The following is a 27239-nucleotide window of genomic DNA, read 5'->3' on the forward strand; positions in this document are numbered from 1 at the left end:
TAGTAGTTATAGAGCTAATACAAACATGCTTTTGCTCTCATTCTGTTCTCTACTAGTGAGTTTTATTTTCCAAAAAGAAACAAAGATACATTTATTTGTAAAGAATATCTAAGGCCAGGCATGGTGGCTCAAGCCTGTAATCCCAGCACTTTGGGAGGCTAAGGCAGGAGGATTGCTTAAGGCCAGGAGTTCAAGACCATCTGGGCAACATAGCAAGACCCTGTTTCTACAAAAATAAAAAATTAATATGTAAAGATAATTTTTTCCTCCACGAGAGCCAGGGTCATGTGAGGCCCTTCCCTGCTTTGGCGCTGATTTTGGCAATAGTCTCAAAGCTTCCTTCCTTAGTTCTCCAGTCTAATCTTTGCTATTAGTTTGAACTGGCTAACAGTTTGGAGGATTGTGCTTGCTTATTCCTCTTCACTGTGGACTCTGCCTGTAACTTTTCACATTGGATTAGGGGAACTCTGAGAAAGAAATGGAGTTTATGATGTGCTTCTATGTTGTAGCTTTGATATCTCTGAAAATATGTACCTTTCTCTGCTAAGTAGGACAAATAAGACAAACCAAACAGGGAGGGACATCCTCAACCTGTGGACATGTGAATATTTCTAGAAGGTTATGCAAATAATCTAAAAGGTTATAATATCTTTTTAGAAGTTGCCTTTGGGAAGAGGGACCAGGGGCAGGAGTGGGAATACGATTTGAAATAGTTTTCACCATATGCTATATTACCCTTTGAAAAAATAAAGCAAATGTGTGTTTTTGAAAAATATGTTTTGAGAATAATGTGGACAAAATAGAACAGCAGTAAAATCCATGAGGAATCGGGACTGTATCTTTTGGTCTATGCTGTATCCCCACTGTCTGGTACATAGGTCAACATGTCAGCAGTGATTCTGTGTAGGTAATGAGATGTTTTGTGACTAATATTTTTTCTTCTTCCTCAAATTTTCAGCTATACATGTTTTTATAGTTAGACTATAAAAGTTAAGTTAGAAAAATTATAACAGTTACCCTTTGCTGCTCTAGATACAAAGTTCTCTTTAGCTACAAACTCTGCCTTATGAAAATTTATCTGAAAGATAGATCAGTTATTATTGGAAGGATTCAATGGCTAATTTTCCAAGTATGTATGTGTGTACATGCATAGAGAATGAGGGACAGAAATGTTAAGAGGCCCAGGACTCCATAGTTGTTAAGCTGTTGTAGTTAATAATTTGTGAAAGGGGCCGGGCACGGTGGCTCCCGCCTATAATCCCACCACTTTGGGAGGCTGAGGCAGGCAGATCACTGGAGGCCAGCAGTTCAAGACCAACCTGGCCAATGTAGTGAAACTCTGTCTCTACTAAAAATACAAAAAATATTAGCTGGGCATCGTGGCATGTGCCTGTAATCCCAGCTACTCTGGAGGCTTAGGCAAGAGAATCTCTTGAACCCAGGAGGTGGAGGTTGCAGTGAGCCAAGATCATGCCACTGTACTCCAGCCTAGGCAACAGAGGGTGACTGTCTCAAAAAAAAAAAAAATGTGAAAAGAAAGTGTGTAGGAAGCAGATCTGTAAAAGGTAGTAATGAATCAAATAGTGTCCATGGGGGAAATAAAGGTTGTAACACAAAAGTGGTGTCTTGACTCACAAAGTGAACTCTGAAGAGCCTGTGAAGGGGTGAACTACTCATGACCATTCCTTCATTCAACAGGAGGTGCCAGATGCCATGTATAAGGTGGAATTTACACAGGGTTTATGACCAAATGCCTTCAGGGGTCAAATGTGATCACAGCCTGTATAAAATAATAGGAAGCTTTGGAGTGTCTCTTAGCTGGAGAATGCATTTGCTACTTTAGTCACTCAAATTGGAAGGAAAACATCTGTGAGCAGTGTACAGGCAAAACAAGATAGATTAGTCTTGTTTAGCATCTTGGAAGCTGCTTAGAATAATGCTTGGAAGCATTATGCTGTAAAACGGAGGTAGCCATGGAAGTACGGTCACCCTAGACCAATGAGAGACGAGAAGCACTGTGATAGCAAGACCTGCATCTAGCATCTGAGGACTTAGACCAAGGTGCCACTTACTGTGTAATATTGGGTATAACTTCCTCGAGCTTTTTTTTTTTTTTGAGATGGAGTCTCACTCTGTCTGTCACCCAGGCTGGAGTGCAGTGGTGTGATCTTGGCTCACTGCAGCCTCCGCCTCCTGTGTTCAAGCGATTCTTCTGCCTCAGCCTCCCAAGTAGCTGGGACTACAGGTGTGTGCCACCACGCCTGGCTAATTTTTGTATTACTAGTAGGGACAGGGTTTCATCATATTGGCCAGGCTGGTCTCAAACTCCTGACCTAGTGATCTGCCCACCTCATCCTCCCAAAGTGCTGGGATTACAGGTGTGAGCCAATGTACCCGGCCTGAGCTCTTTTTTATTTTTGGAGACAGGGATCTTACTCTGTCACCCAGGCTGGAGTGCAGTGGTGTCATCACAGCTCACTGCAGCCCCCAGCTCCTGGGCTCAAGTGATCCTCCTACCTCAGCCTTCTGAGTAGATGGGACCACAGGCATGTACCGCTATGCCCAGCTAATTACAAAAAATTTTTTTTGTAGAGACAGTCTTGGCATGTTGCCCAGGCTGGTCTGAGCTTCTTTCTACATTTGAAAAATGAGTTTATGTTTACCCTACCTCAGAAGGGGGTGAGGTATGGGAGATTGCTCTGAGAATTGTTCAAGTGTGTGTGTGTGTATCTATGGTGGGGAGGGATTTGCCACTTATTTGAGTAATTCTTTGGTGAAGTCTTATCAGTGTTGAAATGGGTTTATCATTTAATCATTACCTCAAAGGCAATGCTACCTTAGCTTTGTGACATATGTTTTAAAATAATTATTTTTGAGATGAAGTCTTGCTCTGTCACCCAGGCAGGAGTGCAGTGGCGGGATCTCGGCTTACTGCAATCTCCGCCTCCCGGGTTCCAGTGATTCTCCTGCCTCAGCCTCCCGAGTAGCTGAGGTTACAGGCATCTGCTACCATGCTGAGTTTTATATTTTTAGTAGAGACAAGGTTTCACCATGTTGGCCAGGCAGGTGTCGAATTCCTTACCTCAAGTGATCCACCCACCTTGGCCTCCCAAAGTGCTGGGATTACAGGCGTAAGCTACCGCGCCTGTCCTATTTATTTATTTTTTGAGACAGGGTCTGGCTCTGTCACAGGCTGGAGTGCAGTGGTGCGATTTTGGCTCACTGCAACCTCCGCCTCCTGGGCTCGGGCCATTCTCCCACCTTAGTCTTCCAAATAGCTGGGATTACAGGTGTACGCCACTATGCTCAGCTAATTTTTGTATTTTTAGTAGGAGATGGGGTTTCGCCATGTTGCCCAGGCTGGTCTTAAACTCCTGAGCTCAAGTGATCCGCCTCCCTCAGCCTCCTAAAGTGCTGGGATTACAGGCATGAGCCATTGTGCCTGGCTGATATGTGCTTTTTTTGAAACGGTGTTTGAAATGAGATTTTCCTGGCTGGGCGCGGTGGCTCACACCTGTAATCCCAGCACTTTGGGAGGCCGAGGTGGGCAGATCATGAGGTCAGGAGTTCAAGACCAGCCTGACCAACATGGTGAAACCCTGTCTCTACTAAAAATAAAAAAATTAGCTGGGCGTGGTGGTGGGCGCCTGTAATCCCAGCTACTCAGGAGGCTGAGGCAGGAGAATCGCTTGAACCCGGGAGGCAGAGGTTGCAGTGAGCTGAGATTGCGCCATTGCATCCCAGCCTGGGTGAGACTACATCTCAAAAAAAAAAAAAAAAAAGATTTTCTTTTCTCCTTCAACTTGAAAGGCAACATTTTGCATTTTGGTAGCACTATCTTTGAGATGTAACTTTTCTAAATCCTAATATTTGATTTTTAGCCGGATTCTTCCTTGTCCATCTTAGCATTTCTTTTACTAGGAAGTGTGAATTTTGAAAACAGAAGTTAATAGTAAGAATCTCTGAGCTGAGGCTGGACCTGGTGGCTCATGCTTGTAATCCCAGTACTTTGGGAGGCAGAGAGACGAGAGGACTGCTTGAGCCAAGGAGTTTGAGGCCAGCCTGGGCAATGTCAGGAGACTCTGTTTCTACAAAAAAATTTTTTTAAAATTAGCTGTACTCTAGCCTGGGTCACAGAGTGAGACTCCATCTCAAAAAAAAAAAAAAAATCTAAATTGAAAAGACTTTAAGAGTAGTTTCTTTGAGATCCATGCTGTAGGAAAATATCAAGGGAAACTACTGTGCGAGGGAGGGGACATCTGTATTTTTAACACTGGAGGATAAAGCTTGGGAAGGCAATTCTGTCTCCTAATCTGATGACAGAGATCCTCTCTTTATAAAGCTTATGGCTTATTCTTAGGAAAAGTAGGGGGGGTGAGTGTGGAAGATAGTGTGGCTAGAGTCACTTAATGCTTGAGAAGGTTTCCTAGGGCTGCTGGGTGTCAACAGCGGGCCAGCCTCCTTGGTTGATTACATGTCCTTGACTATTATCCATGCCCTTGACTATTATCCACGCCAGCATAATATCCCATCTTGGATAAGAGATCATCTAATTCATAGTTGTCAACCTGGCTACTCACTGGAAACTCCAGGAAAGCTTTACCAAGAAAATGCTTGTTCCCTGGATATTGTCACTATCCTCTGTTTATTTGGGGATAGAATATTCTGGCATAGGTGTTTTTATTTTAAGCTTTATTTACTTATTTATTTGACAGGGTCTGGCTCTGTTTTCCAGGCTGGAGTACATCATTGGCATGATCTTGGCTCACTTCAGCCTTGAACTCCTGGTCTCAAGCTATGCTCCCAAGTAGCTAGGACTACAGGCATGTACACCACACCTGGCTAATTAAAAAAGTATTTTTTGGTTGAGACATGATCTCACTAGGGTGTTTTGTTTTGTTTTGTTTTGTTTTGAGTCTCACTCTGTTGCCCAGGCTGGATACAGTGGCATGGTCTCAGCTCACTGCAACCTCCGCCTCCCAGGTTCAAGCAATTCTCCTGCCTCAGCCTCCCAAGTAGCTGGAATTACAGACACATGTCACCACACCTGGCTAATTTTTTGTATTTTTAGCAGATACAGGGTTTCACCATGTTGGCCAGGCTGGTCTCGAACTCCTGATCTCAAGTGATCCCCCCACCTCGGTCTCCTAAAGTGCTGAGATTACAGGTGTGAGCTACCATGCCTGTGCTCACTAGGGTATTATTTTTCTTTTTCTTTTCTTTCTTTCTTTTTTTTTTTTTTGTATTTTAAACATTTTCAAGCTCTCAAAACCTCAAAGAAGGATACAATGAACATCTATTCCCTTCACTTAGCTTTACCACCTGTTGACATCTTGCCACACCATTCCATCTACAGACATTGGGATGGCTCACCCCTAAATCCTTCAGCACACATCTCACATACTGAGAAAGACATTCTTCTTTCCAGCTTCATCCTGTTACCATTACTGTGTGTTCCATTCCATTGTTCAATATAAATTCTACTGCTATGCTTTATAGCCATGTTTTAGGACCCAGGTAAGTTTCTCGCATTGCCTTTGGCTGTTGTTCCTCAAGGACTTCCCCAGACTGGAACAGTGGTGCCAGCTCCCTCTCAATGCAATGACCCTGAATCCTCTGAGGAGTCCAGGTCTGTTTCCTCCAGGTGCATCACATCAGGGGCTACAGTGTCCACCCTCCCACTACTGGTGATGAATAGATATTTTTAAAAACCTCCCTAGGAGATTCCAGTGTGCAGCCAAGGTTTCAATTCTTTGACTTCATTAAATCCACCCTACTTTATTTGTATGTGTTTTTTTGTGATAAAATACACATAAAATTATCATTCTTACCATTTCTCAGTGGACAGTTTTGTGGCATTAAGTACATTCACATTGTTGTATAACCATCATCACGATCTATCTTTGGAACTTTTTTTTTTTTTTTGAGACGGAGTCTTATACTATCACCCAGGCTGGAGTGCAATGGCGTGATCTCGGCTCACTGCAATCTCCACCTCCCGGGTTCAAGTGATTCTCCTGCCTCAGCCTCCTGAGTAGCTGGGATTACAGGTGCCTGCCACCACGTCCCACTAACCTTTTGAATTTTTAATATAGATGGGGTTTCACTATGTTGGCCAGGCTGGTCTCGAACTCTTGACCTCATTATCCGCCTGCCTTGGCCTCGCAAAGGGCTGGGATTACAGGCGTGAGCCACCATGCCCAGCCTCTGGAACTTTTCTATCTTCCCAAACTGAAACTCCATACGCATTAAATAATAACTCCCATTCTGTCTCCTCCCAGCACTGGATAACCACCATTCTACTTTCCATTTCTATGAATTTGACTGCTCCAGGTACCTCATGTAAGGGGAATTATACAGTATTTGTTCTTTTATGTCTGGCTTATTTCACTTAGCATGTCTTCAGGGTTCAACCATGTCATAACATGTATCCATACTTCCTTTTTAAGGCTGAATAATATCTCATTGAAGGTACAGGCCACATTTTATTTATCCATTCATTCATTGATTGCTACTTGGGTTATTTCCAACTTTTAGCTATTGTGAGTGCTGCTACAGCGAACATGGGTGTACAAATATCTGTTTGAGCCTTTGCTTTAGTTTTGGGTATATACCCAGAAGTGGGATTGCCAGATCATATGGTAATTCTGTTTAATTTTTTGAGGAATTGTATACCTATCACTTTTTAATGGAATGAATTGAAGAACACTTCAAAGAATGAAGTATCCATGACTTGAAGGAAGAAGCCAATTAGAATGCCAGCCTTTAGGCTCCTGTTTGGATTACCTCCTGGGAGGTCATGTGTAAATTCATCTTTTCTTCACACGAGATAAAGAGCAATGGGTATAAAGTCTAGCTGTGGCAGCTGGGTGCAATGGCTCATGCCTGTAATCCCAGCACTTTGGGAGGCTGAGGCAGAAGGATCGCTTGAGGCCAGTTGAGTTGGAGATCAGCCTGGGCAACATGGCAAAACCCTATCCTCTGCAAAAAAATACAAAAAATACAAAAATTAGCTGGTCGTGGTGGTGTGTGCCTGTAGTCCCAGCTACTTGGGAAGCTGAGATGGGAGGATCACTTGAACACCGGAAGTTGAGGCTGCAGTGAGCCATGATAGTGTCACTGCACTCCAGCCTGGGTGACAGAGTGAGACCCTGTCTCATAAAAAAAATCTACAGCTGTGGCAAAATTTACTTCTTTGTGACTTCAGGTGTGACCTCAGATATGCAGGACAAGGGTCACAGTTTTTCATTTACATTAATCATAACTTTTTAGAATTTTTAAAGTTTTTGATTGGTGACTTAAATGGTGCATAGACAACAAGTTGCCTTTGACCTCTATAAATAGTGTAAAATGAAGTAACAGGCTGCCTCTTGGGGCATATGGGATTTTCAAAATGAATATTGTTTTGTTAACCTGGCTCATCCAAATACTGTGCAATCTTGAACAAGGTCTTAACTTCCCTAGCTCATGTTGTTTAGCTATAAAATGGGGATAATAATGGTAATCAGAATGAAATAAGCTAATCTATGTGCTTGGTGCCTGACACATAGAAAACATTCATTCAGTGCAAGCTATTAATATAATATTTCCCATTGATTTTAAAGGTGTTTAGACAATTCCAATACACCAGAAACTGTTATTTTTAAATGAGTTATTACTCTTTTACAGGAGGTGGCATCTATTTGACTGTCTTGAGTTGAGACTGGCCTGGGAGCTCTAGAATGGTGGTTCTTAACTGGAGCAAAAGGTGGCAGGAGCATGTGAGAGCTCTAGCATAACTCTGGCCTTAAAGTAAGCAGAAGCTATGTATTTCCTAAGGGTGAGTGTTGGTAATTTTTATAGATTGCTGAGGCCACGGGGTCCAGATTAAGCAAGTGTGTTCCGAGGAGTCTGACTTCACTGTGCTTTGACTGAGGTAGATCCAGGACTCAGCAGGCGGCTGTTTTTGAAGGCTGATCATTCTTCCACTCCTTCACTGGAAATTAGCCAAGAATTATAAAAACAACAGTTTAACTCCATGCAACCAAGTGGTTGTCTCATAATGATTAGTTCGGAGCTTGTGCTAAGTACTCCGTGTGGAGTTCCCAGGATTATTTAACAAGAGAAAATGTTGGCTCTGCAGGAGTGCCTAGTAAATTTTGAAACGCAGACAATCCTACTTCAGTGGAAAAATCCTGATCTTAACCCTGAGTCTCTGGTCTGTCTCTGGCTCCCTTGTGCAATCTGGGGGGATTGTGCTTCATGTCTGGTAGAAGAGGACGGGTCTATGAGAAGGAGGCATGTACACACAGCTCTAAGAAGTGGGGACTGGCTTCTATACTTTCTGCCAGGTTAATCTCAAATGGTGCAGATAATAACAAACACATATGATGCTTCTATATGCCAGGTACTGTTTTAAGCACTTTGTAGGAATCGCCCAATTTAATCCTTGTAACTAAACTCTGAGGTTGGTAATGTTATCCCCATTTTATAGGGGGGAAAACTGAGGTGCAGAAACATTAAGTAACTTGCCCAAGGTACAGCTAGTAAGTGGCAGAATGAACCAGGCAATGCTACGCCAGGCTTTTTGCCTATCATGCCTGTTGAATACAAGCTAGAAAGACAGCTTTTGGGTACTTGGTACTCTGTCTTCTGAGTAAAGGATTTATCCATTTTATTAGTTTCCTGTTTGTTCCTGCCATAAAAAATTACCACTAATCAACTCAGTATAGCCATTAAATTTGGGAAAAGGAAGTATTTTAGACATTCTAAATTTTTTGGCACGGTGACTGTCTAATCATGAACAGTGATGTGCATTGCCAGGGAAGAAGCTATGAGTTACTGGGGTTGGCTGGTACCTGCTATTAAAATGGTGCTTGGTCGGCCAGGCTGGGTGGCTTATGCCTGTAATCCCAGCACTTTGGGAGGTCTAGGTGGGTGGATCATGAGGTCAGGAGTTCGAGACCAGCCTGGCCAAGGTGGTGAAACCCCGTTTCTAATAAAAATACAAAAATTAGTCGGGCACAGTGGTGGGTGCCTGTAATCCCAGCTTCTTGGGAGGCTGAGGCAGGAGAATCGCTTGAACCTAGGAGGTGGAGGTTGCAGTGAGCTGAGATCATGCCACTGCACTCTAGCCTGGGCAATAGAGCAAGACTTCATCTCAAAAAAGGAGAAATAGTGCTTGGTCATCATCAAAGCTGAGAAGTCATCACAAAAACATGAAAGAAGAAAGAGAGGCTGGGCGCGGTGGCTCACGCTTGTAATCCCAGCACTTTGGGAGGCCGAGGTGGACGGATCACGAGGTCAGGAGATCGAGACCACGATGAAACCCCGTCTCTACTAAAAATACAAAAAATTAGCCGGGCATGGTGGCGGGCGCCTGTAGTCCCAGCTACTTGGAGAGGCTGAGGCAGGAGAATGGCGTGAACCCGGGAGGCGGAGCTTGCAGTGAGCCGAGATTGCGCCACTGCACTCCAGCCTGGGCGACAGAGCGAGACTCCGTCTCAAAAAAAAAAAAAAAAAAGAAAAAAGAGTGGGAAGAGTGCAGAAGTAGCAGATATGCAAGAAAGGATTTAGAAGCATCAAAAGGCACATGAAGCCATGGTGGGCACTGACCTAGTGAGAGAGGGCACAGTAAGAGTATCACTGTTTAGAAGAAATGAACTCATGATGATAATTTATACTGTCTCTCAGTGACTTAAAGTGTATTCAGCACATTCTGAATAGGGAAACTGGGAAGCATGGAATCCTTTATAGAGCAGTTTTCTACCACGTTTACATTGTAGCACCTGTAGGTTTAGCAAACAGTTAAATGGAAAATAGGCTCATTTAGAAGCTTTTTAATCAGGCATGATGGCAGAGGTATATATTGTTCTTAACATAATTTCTATAGCAACAGGACTTTCTGAAATATATCCATAACTCAGTTATGAATATCCACTTTCTATTTTTTGCCTTGGGTAATCAAAAACAGAGACCCAAATTTGGGACTGAATGCAGAATTCGTGAGGGGCTTAAACATTGTTTTCAGTGTGTTTATCCCCCTCTGCTTTCATTGTCCTTGTCTACTTTTATTTTCCCTTTACCCAATTTTAAGATTTCTTTTATTTATAAACCTTTTTTTCCCTAACAGATCTTTTTTTATTTTTTTTTATTTTATTTTTTGAGACGAAGTTTTGCTCATTGCCCAGGCTGGAGTGCAATGGCACGATCTTGGCTCACCACAACCTCCGCCTCCCTGGTTCAAGTGATTCTCCTGCCTCAGCCTCCTAAGTAGCTGGGATTACAGGCATGCGCCACCATGCCTGGCTCATTTTGTATTTTTAGTAGAGGTGGGGTTTCACCCTGTTGGTCAGGCTGGTCTCAAACTCCTGACCTCGGGTGATCCACCTGCCTAGGCCTCCCAAAGTGCTGGGATTACAGGCGTGAGCCACCACGCCCAGCCCTAACAGATCTATTTTTGTAAACCTCCTCAAATATTTTTAGGAGATATAATTAAAGTGTTCATTGGACAAGTGAGTAGTTGTCTGATTTTCTGGTAGGTGACATGGCCCAGTGGCCCTCAGGGAGCTGATTTTCTGGTAGGTGACATGGCCCAGTGGCCCAGAGCTGGGCTCTGACTTTGTCATTTGCTAATGCTTAGCTCTGGTTTCCTCTCCTGTAACCTGAAGTAATGAAATTGTAGTACCTGCCTGATGGCATTATTAGGACAAAATGGAACAGCAAATATAAAGCACTCTCACAGAGAGAGTGCCCAGTGAGAGAAGGAGGAAGCATTCTGTGAAGAGGAGACAGGCTGTGCCCAGGCCTGGCCTTAATGCGTGCATGCATGCATGCAGGATTGATTAGGGAAAGGAGAGCACAGCGCATGGCGGGTCTGGACTGCCATGGGAGGCAAGGATTCTGGAGACACTGAGGAGGCATCCACAGTCAGACCTTTCCTGCTCCTGCCTCCTCAGCTTTCTTTATCTCCTGCAGGACTCTAACCCCCTGCCTTTCTTGCTGTTTCTTTCCCTGCATTTGTTTAATCCATCTGGAGACTATGCTAGCTCAGTTAAGCTGGGGGGCTGCCCAACCTTAGTGGTTCCAGCAGGACTGAGGATCGCTTCAACACTCATAACACTGGTGGCCACCATTCTGGGAGACAGATTCTTCATTAAAATTTTATTGCTTGGTTTCTTTTTTTCTTCTCCATCCTCTTTATTTACTACCTTCTGTTATACATAAACTTTTGAAGTCTGAATAGCAAACAGCTGTTAATGTTGCCATTGCAGAACCACAGACACAACTTAAAATAAACGGATTGGTTTATAATGACATGGAGAAATGCTTATTCATGAAGAAAAAGGCAAGATACACTGTAGGGAAGTTAGAACCTAAATAGTACGGGGAAAGGACTGGAAGGAAATATGTCAAATTGTTAACAGTTGTTTTAGATAGAATGATGTTTCCTGTTCTGTAGTCTTCATTTTTCCCAGAGAGACTTGTAAGTATTATAAGCAAAAGAAAAAAAAAATCCACATTAGTTCTCATATTATTCCTTCTGATTATGAGAGATGAAGTTCTCATCTGCTCGGATTTGACTAGTGTGGGCTAATAAGTCCCAGGTAGGCATTGTTGATGGGATGAAATGCCAATGATCATTTTGCTGGCCTTGCTTTTCGGTTACCTTTTACCTGAGCGTCTGAGCTCCATAACACCACTTGTGCCTCATGGGTCAGTGCGTGCATACCACACAGAAGTGTGAGTTGTTCGTGCATGCTGGGGTTAGAAACTGGAGGATAGACTCAGTCTGAGATGGAAATTCTTGGGTACTAACTTCATGGATCAGTTTCAGAGCAGGTTTTCCCATGGTCTGTGCCAGTATCCTCAGTCTTGACGCTCTCAAGTCGACAAGATTAGAATGTGTTTGCACAGTTTTGGGTTTCCCTTCATCGGCATCCAGTCATTTTCAGTGAGCAGAATTTCGGTCAGCTGGCACATCACCAGCAAGGGCCAAATTAGACATAATTGCACATCAGTTTCACGTTAAGGTCTGTGGCTTAATGTGCTCTGCAAAAGCATGCCAGGCCTGGGGCTTTGTTCTCCCTGGGAACAGCGTGCCCCAGAAGAAAGGTTACAGTATAAATCATCATCCAAACCTAGACACCTAGGAAAGGGGGATTCTGTTAGTTTTTCCAAGGCAACCATATAAATTGTGCCAGCCCTGGGCAAGCCAGGACTTACGGTCACCCGGCCCATAAGGATGGGTCTGTGCAATGACATTCACTTTCCTAGACAGTCTTTACAGCAACCTTTGGAGCAGAAGGGAAACCAAACAGTTGGAGAGGATGCCACAGCATTCCAGAAAAGGGGAAGCCGGCTTCCTTTTCAGGAAAGTTGAGCTAAAAATAGAACATCACCATTCAACAGTTGCTCGGGCTCTTCAAACACTGGGGCTTGTGCCATTGTTCCTTTTCTTTGCATTTCTTATGAGTCCTGGCTCCTTTTGCTTTGTGTTGTAAGGGAACTGGTCTATGTGCCGAGTCTGCTGGGAAGCAGCCCCTTTAATACAGGGAGGGCACTGGACGAGAGGATCACTAAGGCCCCTTCCAGCTCTCACAGCCCATGATTTTATAATAGGTAACCTAAGGCCTGTGCTGCATGGGTAATGAGGAAGGACAAGTAGGGACCCTTCTTGATGAAAGGACAGGGCCCCTGCCCCTCCATCCCTGGCTGTCACACACTCAATGGCAGGCTCTTCTCTGAGCCAAGTGGGGAAAAACCATGGAGTGTGTGTGTGTGTGTGTGTGTGTGTGTGTGTGTGTGTGTGTGTGTCTGTGGGAGTGTGTGCAGGACTTTACTGAAAAATGAGTTGCATAGTGGAGTCATCAGTACATAATGGGTGACGGGCACTGAGAGAGAAGAGAAAATAACATTAGAGTTAAATCCTGTAGGTCAGGGTTTCTCAGCCTCAGCACTGCTGATATTTAGGATTGGACAATTCTTGGTTGTGGGGTGCTGACTTGTGCATTGTAGGATGTTTAGCATCATCCCTGACACACTCACTTCCAGTTGCAGTCCCCTTCACTTGTGACAACACAAAATGTTTCCAGACATTGCCACATGTCCCCGGTTAAGAATCACTGTTATAAGTAAAGAAACAAAATTGTTTTGTGGACATTTCTTTTTGTGAAGCTGTGTGTTGCCTGGCCAAGCTCCCACCTTAAGCTTTTATAATACCATTTACTGGACCAATTAGTGTTGTGACGGTGGGTGGTGATTTAAAATGAAATACCCTCACTTTCATGCTCTTGGATTTGGCTTTGAAATAAAGTGAGCTGAGCTCTCTCCCCTCGCCTTTCAAGAGTGCATGAATAATGAGGTCTTTCTGCCGGAAATAGGATTATGCTTGTTCCCACAACTTAAAACTATTTTTTCAAAATTTCTACTCTGACTAGCATCCTAGGTTTTATCCTGACAGAAACGTTCCATTTTAAATGACAGTTCTCTAGAACAGTGCTTCCCACACTTGAATGCACGTGTTTCATGTGAGGATTTGGTGAAATTGCAGATTCTGTTCCCGCAGGTCTGGGCTGGGCCCCGAGACTCTGCATGTGTAACAAGCTCCCAGGTGATGCCGGCACTGCAGGTCTCCAGGCCACACTTAGTAGTGAGGCTCTGCTACGGACCAGTTCTTGACATAAAAGAAAAGTTGGCACATATGTCCAGGAGGATGATGAAAGGCTCTGAGTGGGGGCAGCGTAAGCTTTCAGCAGTCTGTTGTGTGCGGGGCTGCTCGCAGACCCTTCTGTGTGCTGGAGGTGAGCCCCTGAGCCCGTCTGCAGCCTTGCAGGCTGTCAAGCAGTGGGAGGACCAATGCCTGCAGTGCCTTACCTGGCACTGAGGGGAGCAGTTTAACAGGACAGCCTGAGACAGATGGCTGCACCCTCTGAATGGGCACTGAAGGGGCAAACCAGCCCCAAAGAGGCAGCAGCTTGGACTGTTAGACTCTGAGCTATTTGGTGGCTCCCTGGGTGTGGTTTGAGCAGAGACTCACAGAGGAGCACCAGCCCCTCAGAAGGGCTTTGGCCTGCCTTTCTGCTTGCCCAGCTCTGCAGGGTGATGGGCAGCCAGACACCTTCTTTCCTAGCTCAGTGCTGCCCTTGTTACCCTGAAGCCTTTGTTGTTCTGGGTCTGCTGGGTACCTGGGAAGGGAGGAGTGGGGTATGGTATTGGGCACCAAGTGAAGTGAGTAAAATGTTTAAATCTGGTAATGCAAAGGAAGATGGGGAGCCCAGGAACCCACTGTTCTGTGCCAGGAGTTTGCTTTGAATCTTTTTTTTTTTTTTTTTTTGAGATGGAGTTCTGCTCTTGTTGCCCAGGCTGCAGTGCAATGGCGCGATCTCGGCTCACTGTAGCCTCCACCTCACGAGTTCAAGCGACTCTTCTGCCTCAGCTTCCCAAGTAGCTGGGATTACAGGTGTGCGCCACCGCACCCAACTAATTTTGTATTTTTTTAGTAGAGACGGGGTTTCACCATGTTGGTCAGGTTGGTCTCCAACTCCTGACCTCAAGTGATCCACCCGTCTCAGCCTTCCAAAGTGCTGGGATTACAGGAGTGAGTCACCGTGACTACCCTGAATCTTAATCTGTAAGTGGGCAGTGTCTTTCCATTGCTTACTAAACCAACTTACTTAAAAAAAAAAAAAAAGGTTTCTCAGCTGGGTGTGGTGGCTCATGTCTGTAATCCCAGCACTTTGGGAGACCAAGGAAGGCAGATCACCTGAGGTCAGGATTTCGAGACCAGGCTGGCCAACATGGTGAAACCCCACCTCTGCTAAAAATACATAAATTAGCCAGGCGTGATGGCACATGCCTGTCGTCACAGCTACTCGGGAGGCTGAGGCAGGAGAATCGCTTGAACCTGGGAGACAGATGTTTCAGTGAGCCAAGATTGCGTCATTGTACTACAGCCTGGGTGACAGAGCAAGACTCTGTCTCAAAAAAAAAAAAAAATTCTAGAAGTACATTGCTTTCCTAGAAAAACATCTGAAATGAAAAGTGATTCCTTCCATTGAGAAGTGGGTCATATATGTTTTCTCTTATAGATGCTTTTTGACCTTATTATCCAAATATAATCATTTTGTGTACTTAAGGCATTTTTCTTTTTAGTTTTTATTCCTGTTTTTCTCTTTTTAAAAATATATCTATGTTAGGCTGGGCATGGTGGCTCACACCTGTAATCCCAGCACTTTGGGAGGCCGAGGCGGGCGGATCATGAGGTCAGGAGATCGAGACTATCCTGGCTAACACGGTGAAACCCATCTCTACTAAAAATACAAAAATTTAGCCGGGCGTGGTGGCGGGCGCCTGTAGTCCCAGCTACTTGGGAGGCTGAGGCAGGAGAATGGCGTGAACCCGGGAGGCAGAGCTTGCAGTGAGCCAAGATCGCGCCACTGCACTCCAGCCTGGGCGACAGAGCAAGACTCCGTCTCAAAAAAAAAATTTTATATATATATATATGTTAAAATTAGTTGCTTCTTTTCCGAAAAAACACCAAATGGCGGATGACGCCGGTGCAGCAGGGGGGCCCGGAGGCCCTGGTGGCCCTGGGTTGGGGAACCGTGGTGGCTTCTGCGGAGGTTTCGGCAGTGGCATCCGGGCCCGGGGTCGCGGCCGTGGACGGGGCCGGGGCCGAGGCCGCGGAGCTCGCGGAGGCAAGGCCGAGGATAAGGAGTGGATGCCCGTCACCAAGTTGGGCCGCTTGGTCAAGGACATGAAGATCAAGTCTCTGGAGGAGATCTATCTCTTCTCCCTGCCCAATAAGGAATCAGAGATCATTGACTTTTTCCTGGGGGCCTCTCTCAAGGATGAGGTTTTGAAGATTATGCCAGTGCAGAAGCAGACCCGTGCCGGCCAGCGCACCAGGTTCAAGGCGTTTGTTGCTATCGGGGACTACAATGGCCACGTCGGTCTGGGTGTTAAGTGCTCCAAGGAGGTGGCCACCGCCATCCGTGGGGCCATCATCCTGGCCAAGCTCTCCATTGTCCCCGTGCGCAGAGGCTACTGGGGGAACAAGATCGGCAAGCCCCACACCGTCCCTTGCAAGGTGACAGGCCGCTGCGGCTCTGTGCTGGTGCGCCTCATCCCTGCACCCAGGGGCACTGGCATCGTCTCCGCACCTGTGCCTAAGAAGCTGCTCATGATGGCTGGTATCGATGACTGCTACACCTCAGCGCGAGGCTGCACTGCCACCCTGGGCAACTTCGCCAAGGCCACCTTTGATGCCATTTCTAAGACCTACAGCTACCTGACCCCCGACCTCTGGAAGGAGACTGTATTTACCAAGTCTCCCTATCAGGAATTCACTGACCACCTCGTCGAGACCCACACCAGAGTCTCCGTGCAGCGGACCCAGGCTCCAGCTGTGGCTACAACATAGGGTTTTTATACAAGAAAAATAAAGTGAATTAAGCGTGAAAAAAAAAAAAAATTAGTTAACATTCCCATCACCTTGATGAAGGGTGTTGAACTAAACTTGTGCTATTCATAATTCTTTGAAATTAGAAGAACATCAATCTATGAAAGTCTTTGTGGGAGAACTGAAGTCCAGAGATCCTGCCCAAACCTTCAATCCCAAGTTCACTAAGGATTTGCATTTGTATTCCAGCTGAATGAAAAGGAGACACACACATACACAGACACACACACACACACACACACACACACACGACTATTTCATTTGTATAGGATTTAGGACATTTTTTAGTTTTCTCACGGCATCCATCTAGGTGGAGAGAGTAGATATCTGTATCCTGTGGGTGGGGACAGGAGTTCCAGTGATTTAAAGACTGATGTGAGGTCCTAGTGTAGCCCTCAGAATCCTTGGACTTGTCTTTATAGCTGGAAGTAATAAGATTTGAGGTGTGAAAAATGTTACCTGCCTGAATTAGCCAGGCAGACCTATATATGTGGTTCTAGTTACATAGTGCTCTGTGACAAATCACCTCAAAACTTAGTGGAATAAAACCACCACCATCTTATTTGCACAGATTCTTTGGGTCAGGAATCCAGACAGGACACAGTGGGAATGGCCTGTCTCTGCTCCATTTACTGGACCAATTAACGAGCTTCAGCTGGGAAGACTGAAACTGCTGGGGGCTGGAACCATCTGGAAGCTTCTCCACCTATATGCCTGGTACCTGGGGTGGGATGACTCGAAGGCTGGACTCAGCTGGGGCTGTTTACCAGAGCACCTGCGAGTTGACCCTTCATGGAGCTCAGGCTTCTTGCAGCATGGCAGCTGGCTTCCCAAGTGGGAGGGTTCCAAGAGTGAGCGTCTCCACAGAACAAATGTTCCAAGAGACCACGTGGAAGCTGCATGGATTTTTATAATTTAGCTTTGGAAGTCACATAACAGCGTTTCTGCCACTCTTTATTGGTAGAAGCTATTGCAAGTCTCCCCAGATTTAAGGAGAGGGGACCCGCCTCTCAATGGAAGGAATAAAAAAATTCACAACCACTTACACAGAAAAAGCACATAAACCATTTCATGTTACACTATGGTGCTAATTCAATGAAAGATTAGCTTGAGTAGAAGTCAGGAAAGTTGCATCAAGAATGAGTTAATTGTCAATGGGGGAGAAAAACATGAACTGTGTATATTGTGAAGAATTAATGAAAATAATTGCATTCACCAGGCGCGGTGGCTTACGCCTGTAATCCCAGCACTTTGGGAGGCCGAGGCAGGCGGATCACGAGGTCGAGAGATTGAGACCACCCTGGCCAACATGGTGAAACCCCGTCTCTACTAAAAATACAAAAAAAAAAAAAAAAATTAGCCGGGCATGGTGGCAGGTGCCTGTAATCCCAGCTACTTGGGAGGCTGAGACAGGAGAATTGCTTGAACCCAGGAGGCGGAGGTTGCGGTGAGCTGAGATCGTGCCATTACACTCCAGCCTGGTCAAAAAAAAAAAGAGTGAAACTCTGTCTCAAAAAAAAAAAAAAAAAAAGAAAATAATTGCATTCAGTAGAAAAATTCGAGTTAACCTAAATGTCTAGCAATTGGGGACTAGTTCAAATAAATTATAAATAAAATATTTATATTAGGAATATGATGCAGACTTTAAAAAGAATGAGGTAGCTCTATATGTAATTATATAAGAAGATGTCCAAGATCTGTTAAGTGAAAAGATTGTTTACAGAAAAACATGTATGCAATGGTTCATGAGTATTTTAACTTAACATGTACATATATATGTAAAAATTCAGGAAATAATCTTAAAAATTGCATTAAACTGTTAGTGGGGATTTCTACTGTAGATGAGAGTAGGACTTGGGTGGGTAATAGGAAGGAGAACCCACTTCTCACTCTATAGTTCTATGCTGTTTAAATTTTTAGATGTATTACGTTTTCCTATATTGCTTTTATGATATGAATTGCTATGTGAGATTTTAACTTTTAAAATACATTAAATTTAATTTGGTTACTTTATAAATATAAAAATATAAAATGTTTCATATTTTAATATAAAATATAAAGTTTAATGTAGTTAATTTGGTAAACATTTTTCTTCCTGGGACTGTTACTGAACTTTGCTTTCCTAGTATTGTATGAATCGGTACAGTAGGTGTGGCATGGGCACAGATGGGCACTAGTCTGGCATGCTTTGTAGTTGCGAGAGAAATTTAAGAATGCCAGTCTTGGCCGGGCATGGTGGCTCATGCCTGTAATCCCAACACTTTGGGAGGCCAAGCCGGGTGGATCATGAGGTCAAGAGATCTAGACCATCCTGGCCAACATGATGAAACCCCAGCTCTACTAAAAATACAAAACTTAGCCAAGCGTGGTAGTGCTTGCCTGTAGTCCCAGCCACTCAGGTGGCTGAAGCAGAAGAATTGCTTGAATCTGGGAGGTGGAGGTTGCAGTGAGCCAAGATTGCACCACTGCACTCCAGCCTGGCGACAGAGCGAGACTCTGTATCAAAAAAAAAAAAAAGAAAAAAGAATGCCAGTCTTACTGTTTTTTGTTCCTCTTATTGCTCAGGCAATCTCCTCAGTGGCAGCAGTTCCTGGAATGTGTGGTGATTCCAAGTGATCTTTTTATAATGGTTTTAATAGAAATTAAGGGTAGACGTACTCATGTTGGGTTGAGCCACTTAAGCTTGTATTATCTCCCAAATGGAATTAACTACGTTCATAATATAGTTAATTATAGATAATAATCAAATTAAGGAAATTCGGTGACATTAGAAAAGATTTATGACTTTAATGGAATTGACTGGTCTGTTTCTTTCTTTCTTTTTTTTTTTGAGATGGAGTCTCGCTCTGTCACCCAGGCTGGAGTTCAGTGGCTCGATCTCGGCTCACTGCATCCTCTCCCTCCCAGGCTCAAACAATTCTTGTGCCTCAGCCTCCCGAATAGCTGGGATTACAGGCATGCACCACCATGCCAGGCTAATTTTTGTGCTTTGAGTAGAGACGGGGTTTTACCATGTTGGCCAGGCTGGTCTCGAACTCCTGACTTCAGGTGATCCACCCACCTCGGCTTCCCAAAGTTCTGGGATTATAGGCATGAGCCACCATGCTCACCCCAGGCTAGTCTCTTTCTGAGCTAATCTTCTGGGGTGGGTTTTTTGGAGCATCACATACCCCTCAAGCTAATAGAACAGGATAGAAGCCAAGACGGAGATCTAGAGCTCCATTTTAAAGGTGCCAGTCCTCTACTTACTTCCTGTGTTGTATAGTAACCTGATCTTGCCTCATTTTTCAAACAATTATATTATTTAAATTAGCGTCATACAAGAAGTAGTAAGACTAACTTACACGGTGCCAGGGACTGAGCTGTGCTCTGGCTGGGCAATGAGTTAGCTGATACTTCCTGCCTGTATAACATTTATGGTTTAGTAGGATAGACAGAAACATAAGTGAATATGAGAATATCGGTTCATCACAACTTTGAGAGATACACCTGGCTGCATACTCTCTGTTTGCCCTTTCCAATCCACCATGCTCTGTGCCCTGGGAGGCAGACCATTATGGATCACATATGAGCCCCTTGCCCTGTGGCTTTTGGGTATTTATTTCCCCCGCTCCCTCCTTCCCTCAACTTCCTCACATTTGTAAAACGGGATATTATGTAACTAGTCAGGGTCCAGGCAGGAAAGAAATGGTACTCAAAACAGACTAATTGCAAAGAGTTTAATGACAGAAATTTCACAAAGATGTGAACAAGGTAAGGGAAACTAGCAAGAATTGTGGGGTACCTGGGAGGTACTCCAAATATTTGCAGATACTTTTCTCTCATGTTTACTCTGATGGTTATTTCTTTTGCTGTGCAGATGCTTTTTAGTTTAGTTGGGTTCCATTTATTTGTTTTTGGCACATTTGCTTTTAGGGTCTTAGTCATAAATTCTTTGCCTAGGCCAATGTCCAGAAGAGTTTTTCCTGGGTTTTCTTTAGTTTCTTCTAGAACTTTTAGGTCGTAAATCTTCAAGTCTTTGATCCAAGGCTTAAGGCTCTGGGTGACTGGTGGTGCTATGTTCCTCTGCTGAAAACCACAGCTCCCATAGGGTGGCCCTCTGTTACAGCTGTTGTTGCAGCTAAATTCTTGCTGAATTCTGGCAACTAATCCTCCTCCTCAAAAACACTTAAACAAACAAAAATGCATATAAACTCCCCTACCCCTTCAGACCTAGGGCTTTGCTGTTGCTAGCCTCCCAAGTACCCAACAATTCTTGCTAGTTTCCCTTACCTTATTCATGTCTTTGTAAAATTTCTGTCATTAAACTCTTTGTAATTAGACTTTTTGTAATTAGACTTTGTTTTGAGTACTATTTTTTTCCTGCCTGAACCCTGACTACTTAGATACTATCCCATTTTACAAATGTCAGGAATTTGAGGCATAGAGATCGGTGAATATCAGAACTGGGATTCAAATTCAGAGTATTTTATGTCATGGCTGATTCTTTACTTCAGTGTTTTCCTATTTGTCACATCCAAGGAATCCTCGTAGTCATCTTTACATTGAGAAGAAACCTGAGGGAAAAGTTTCTTACCTGTCAGATATAGCTATGAAGTTATAAGGCTATAAAACAAACTAGCTCTTAAATATTTATTTATTTTTTTCTTTTTTTTTTTTGAGACAGAGTCTCGCTCTGTCGCCCAGGCTGGAGTGCAGTGGCGCAATCTCGGCTCACTGCAAGCTCCGCCTCCCGGGTTCACGCTATTCTCCTGCCTCAGCCTCTCCGAGTAGCTGGGACTACAGGCGCCCGCCACCACGCCCGGCTAATTTTTTTTTGTATTTTTTAGTAGAGACGGGGTTTCACCGTGGTCTCGATCTCCTGACCTCGTGATCCGTCCGCCTCGGCCTCCCAAAGTGCTGGGATTACAAGCGTGAGCCACCGCGCCCGGCCAAATATTTCAATAAATAACATCCTTCCAATCAACTCCTGTGGTTCTGAGTTTTTCTTTACTTTCTTTTAGAATTGCCATCAGATTCATATTATAAGCCAGGAAGGAAAAAATAATCTATAAGTAATTAAACCTTCAATTTGCCACTGTATTCTCTAGGCTTGGTTCAGGTTGACTACTCGTTGTTTGCAAACACCTGATCCACTTTTGAGGACCAAGTTTAAGGATATATTAAAAAAATTTTTTTAAATTTCAATAGCTTTGGAGGTACAAGGTTTTTTGGTATGTGGATGAATTGTATAGTGGTGAATTCTGAGATTTTTAGTGTGCTTGTCACCTGAGTAGTGTACATTGTGCCCGATACATAGTTTTATATCCCTTTCTCCTCCCACCCTCCTCTTTCTGAGTCTCCAAAGTCCATTATGCCACTCTGTATGCCTTTGCATACCCATAGCTTAGCTCGCACTTATAAGTGAGAACATAACGGTGTTTGGTTTTCCATTCCTGAGTTGTTTCACTTAGAACAATGACCTCCAGCTCCATCCAAGTTGCTGTAAGGAAGACATTATTTCATTCTTTTTTTATGGTTGACTAGTATTCCATAGTATATATAGTCCATATTTTCTTTATCCACTTATTGGTCAGTGGGCACTTAGATTGGTCCCATATCTTTGCAATTGTGAATTGTGCTGCATTAAACATACACATGCAGGTGTCTTTTTTATATAATGACTTCTTTTCCTTTGGGTAGATATCTGGTAGTGGGATTACTGGATTGAATGGTAGATCTACTTTTAGTTCTTTAAGAAATCTTCATACTGTTTTTCATAGAGGTTGTACTAATTTACATTCTCACCAGTGGTGTGTAAGCATTCCGTTTTCACCACATCCATAACAATATCTATTGTTTTTTGATTCTTTATTAGTAGCCATTTTGGCTGGAGTAAGGTGGTATCTCATTGTGTTTTTAATTTGCATTTCCCTGATTAGTGATGTTGAGCATTTTTTCATGTGTTTGTTGTTGGCCATTTTTATATTTTCTTTTGAGAAATGTCTACTCATGTCATTTGCTCATTTTTTGATGGGATTCTTTTTTTTTTTTTTTTGCTGATTTGAGTTCCTTGTAAATTCTAGTTATTAGACCTTTTTTGTATGCATAGTTTGTGAATATTTTCTCCCATTCTGTGGGTTGTCTGTTTACTCTGATGGTTATTTCTTTTGCTGTGCAGAAGCTTTTTAGTTTAGTTAGGTCCCATTTATTTGTTTTTGTCACATTTGCTTTCAGGGTGTTAGTCATAAATTCTTTGCCTAAGCCAATGTTCAAAAGAGTTTTTCCTGGGTTTTCTCCTATAATTTTTATGGTTTCAGGTCTTAGATTTAAGTCTTTGAGCCATCTTGAGTTAATTTTTGCATATAATGAGAGGGATCCAGTTTCATTCTTCTACATGTGGCTATCCAGTTTTCCCAGCACCAATTATTAAATAGGGTATCCTTTTCCAGTTTATGTTTTTGTATGTTTTGTCAAAGATCACTTGGTTGAATTTGGCTTTGAGTTCTTTATTTATGTTTCATTGGTCTGTGTATCTACTTTTACACCAGTACCATGCTATTTTGGTAACTATAGCCTTGCAGTATAATTTGAAGTCAGGTAATGTGATACCTCCAGATTTGTTCTTTTTGCTTAGGATTGCTTTGACTATTCAGGCTCTTTTTTGGTTCCATATGAACTTTAGGATTTCTTTCTGTAGTCATGTGAAAAATGATGTTGGAATTCAGAAGGAATTGCATTGAATTTGTAGATTGCTTTAGGCAGTATGGTCATTTTCACAATGTTGATTCTTCCAATGCATAAGCACAGAATATGTTTACATTTGCTTGTATCATCTGTGATTTCTTTCAGCAGTGTTTTGTAGTTTTCCTTGTAGTGATCTTTCACCTCCTTAGTTAAGTATATTCTTGGGTTTGGGTTTTTGTTGTTTGTTTGTTGTTTTGTTTTTTTTGGCAGCTATTGTAAAAGGGATTGAGCTCTTGATTTGATTCTCAGCTTGGTCATTGTTTGTGTATAGCAGTGCTATTGATATGTGTACATTGATTTTGTAACCTGAGACTTTACCGAATGCATTTTTCAAATCTGAGTCTTTTGGAGGAGTCTTAAGTTTTCTAGATAAATGATAATATCGTCAGCAAACAATGATAGTTTGACTTTATCTTTTCCAATTTGGATGCCCTTTATTTCTTTCTCTCGCCTGATTGCTCTATCTAGAACTTCCAGTAGTATGTTGAATAGAAGTGGTGAAAGTGATAGCCTTAACTGATGACATTCCACCATTGTGATTTGTTTCTGCCCCACCCTAACTGATCAATGTACTTTGTAATCTCCCCTACCCTTAAGAAGGTACTTTGTAATCTCCCCCACCCTTAAGAAGGTTCTTTGTAATTCTCCCTACCCCTGAGAATGTACTTTTCGAGATCCACCCCCTGCCCCCAAAACATTGCTCCTAACTCCACCGCCTATCCCAAAACCTATAAGAACTAATGATAATCCACCACCCTTTGCTGACTCTCTTTTCGGACTCAGCCCGCCTGCACCCAGGTGAAATAAACAGCCATGTTGCACACACACACACACACACACACACACACACACACAAAAGAAGTGGTGAAAGTGGGCATCCCTGTCTTGTTCCAATACTCAGGGGGAATGCTTTCAACTTTTCCCCGTTCAATATAACGTTGGCCTGTGGGTTTGTCATATATGACTTTTATTATTTTGAGATATGTCCCTTCTATGCCTGATTTGTTGAGGGTTTTTATCATAAAAGAATGCTAGGTTTTATCGGATGCTTTTTCTGCATCTATTGAGATGATCATATATATATATGTTTTTTTTTTTTTTTTTTGAGAGAGAGTCTTGCTCTGTTGCCAGGCTGGAGTGCAGTGGCATGATCTCGGCTCACTGCAACCTCTGCCTCCCAGGTTCAAGTGATTCTCCTGCCTTAGCCTCCCGAGTAGCTGGGACTACAGGCAGGCACCACCACGCCCAGCTAGTTTGGTATTTTTAGTAGAGATGGGGTTTCACCATGTTGGCCAGGATGGTCTCAATCTCTTGACCTCGTGATCCACCTGCCTTGGCCTCCCGAAGTGCTGGGATTACAGGCATGAGCCACTGTGCCCAGTCAATCATATGGTTTTGTATTTAATTCTGTTTATGTGATATATTGACTTATGTATGTTAAACATACATTTATATGTTTATGTTATATATACATACATACAAATGTATACATACATGTATACATATATGTTAAACATACATTATATGTTATACATACATTTATTGACTTATGTATGTTAAACCATCCCTACATTCCTGGGTTGAAAGCCTCTTGATTATGGTGGTGTATTATCTTTTTTTTCTTAAGACAGAGCCTTGTTCTGTCACCCAGGCTGGAGTGCAATGGCGCAGTCTCAACTCACTGCAACCTCGGCCTCCAGGGTTCAAGTGATTCCCATGTCTCAGCCTCCCGAGCAGCTGAGATTACAGGCACCCACCACCATGCCCAGCTAATTTTTTATATTTTTAGTAGAGATGGCATTTTGCCACATTGCCCAGGTTGGTCTCAAACTCCTGAGCTCAGGCAATCCGCCTGCCTCAGCCTCCCAAACTGCTAGGATTACAGGAGTGAGCCACCATGCCCAGCCTATCTTTTTAAAAAATTTTTATTTTATTTTATTTAAGTTCTGGGATATATGTGTGGGATGTGCAGGTTTATTATATAGGTAAAAGTGTGCCATGGTAGTTTGCTACACCTATCAACCCATCACCTAGGTATTAAGCCCCACAGGCATTAGCTATTTATCCTGATAAATAGCTCCCCCACTCCCTTCCCACAGGCTCCACCGTGTGTTGTTCCCCTTCCTGTGTCCATGTGGTTTCATTGTTCAGCTCCCACTTACAAGTGAGAATGTGCAGTGTTTGGTTTTCTGTTCCTGTGTTAGTTTGCTGAGGATAATGGCTTCCAGCTCCATCTATGTCCCTGCAAAGGACATGGTCTCATTCCTTTTTATGGCTGCATAGTATTCCATGATGTATATTTACCACATTTTCTTTATCCAGTCTATCATGGATGGGCATTTGGGTTGATTCCATGTCTTTGCTATTGTAAATAGTGCTGTAGTGAACATACATGTGCATACATCTTTATAACAGAATGATTTATATTCTTTTGGATATATACCCAGTAATGGGATTGCTGGGTCAAATGGTATTATCTTTTTGATGTGCCGTTGGATTTGGTTTGCTAGTATTTTGTTGAAGATTTTTGCATCTATATTCATCAGGTATATTGGTCTGTAGTTTTGTTTTGTTTTGTTTTGTTTTTTTGTTATGTCCTTTTCTGGCTTTGGTATCAGGGTGATACTAGCTTTCATAGAATGAGTTAGGGAGGATTCCCTCTTTCTCAATCTTTTGAAATAGTTTCAGTAGGATTGGTATCAATTCTTCTTTGAATGTCTGGTAGAGTTCAGCTGTAATCCATCTGGCTCTGGGCTCTTTTTTTCTTTGGCAGGTTTAAAATTATTGATTCAATCTCAGTTCTTGGTATTGGTCTCTTCAGGATTTCTGTCTCTTCCTGATTCAAGCTAGGAAGGTTGTATGTTTCCAGGAATTTATCCATTTCCTCTAGATTTTTTAGTTTGTGTGCACAGAGGAGTTCATAGTATTCTCAAGTGGTCCTTTGTATTTCTGTGGTGTTGGTTGTAATGGGATTCATTTTCATTTTTTTCTTTTTTTGAGATGGAGTCTCCCTGTGTTGTCCAGGCTGGAGTGCCATGTCATGATCTTGGCTCACTGCAACCTCCACCTCCTAGGTTCAAGCAATTCTCCTGCTTCAGCCTCCCGAGCAGCTGGGATTATAGGCATGCGCCACCATACCCGGCTAATTTTTGTATTTTTATCAGAGATGGGCTTTCACCATGTTGGCCAGGATGGTCTCAAACTCCTGATTTCAGGTGATCCACCCACCTTGGCCTCCCAAAGTGCTGTGATTACAGGCAAGAGCCACTGTGCCTGGCCTTCATTTTCATTTCTAATTGAGTTTATTTGAATCTTCTCTCTCATTTTCTTGGTTAGTTTAGCAAATGATTTATCAATTTTGCTTATCTTTTCAAAGAAGTAACTTTTTGTTTCACTGATGTTTTGTATTTTTTGTTTAAATTTCATTTAGTTCTCTGCTCTAATCTTTTATTTATTTTTTTTCTAGTTTTAGCTTTGGTTTGTTCGTGTTTCTCTAGTTCCTTGAGGTGTTATGTTGTCAATTTGTGATCTTTCCAATTTTTTTTTTTTTTTTTTTTTGAGACGGAGTCTTGCTCTGTCACCCAGGCTAGAGTGCAGTGACGCGATCTCGGCTCACTGCAAGCTCTGCCTCCCGGGTTCATGCCATTCTCCCCTCAGCCTCCCAGGTAGCTGGGACTACAGGCACCCGCCACCACGCCTGACTAATTTTTTTGTATTTTTAGTAGAGAAGGGGTTTCACCGTGTGAGCCAGGATGGTCTCGATCTCCTGACCTCGTGATCCACCCACCTCGGCCTCCCAAAGTGCTGGGATTACAGGCGTAAGCCACCGTGCCTGGCCCCAATTTTTTGATATAGGCATTTAGTGTTGTAAACTTTCATCTTAGCACTACTTTTGCTATATCCCAGAGGTTTTGATAACTTGTGTCGTTATTATCATTCATTTCAAAGAATTTTTAAATTTCCATCTGGATTTCATTCTTAACCTAAAAATCATTCTGGAGCAGATTAATTTCCATGTATTTGTATAGTTCTGAAGGTTACTTTTGGAGTTGATTTCTAGTTGTATTCTACT

General features: G+C 43.1%; 2 protein-coding genes across 5 annotated transcripts in view; both read left to right on the forward strand.

Moving 5' to 3' along the window:
* The window catches only part of IQGAP2 (IQ motif containing GTPase activating protein 2), a 329635-nt gene that overhangs the window by 13175 nt on the left and 289221 nt on the right, over window positions 1-27239 (forward strand). The window lies entirely within an intron of this gene.
* LOC129493189 (small ribosomal subunit protein uS5-like) lies at window positions 15504-16453 on the forward strand. Its single transcript, XM_055299053.2, has one exon. It carries the CDS (start codon window positions 15521-15523, stop codon window positions 16400-16402), a length of 882 nt encoding a protein of 293 aa, XP_055155028.1. The 5' UTR covers window positions 15504-15520; the 3' UTR covers window positions 16403-16453.

Source organism: Symphalangus syndactylus, chromosome 11 (genome assembly GCF_028878055.3).
Source record: "Symphalangus syndactylus isolate Jambi chromosome 11, NHGRI_mSymSyn1-v2.1_pri, whole genome shotgun sequence".
Taxonomy (NCBI): Eukaryota; Metazoa; Chordata; class Mammalia; order Primates; family Hylobatidae; genus Symphalangus; species Symphalangus syndactylus.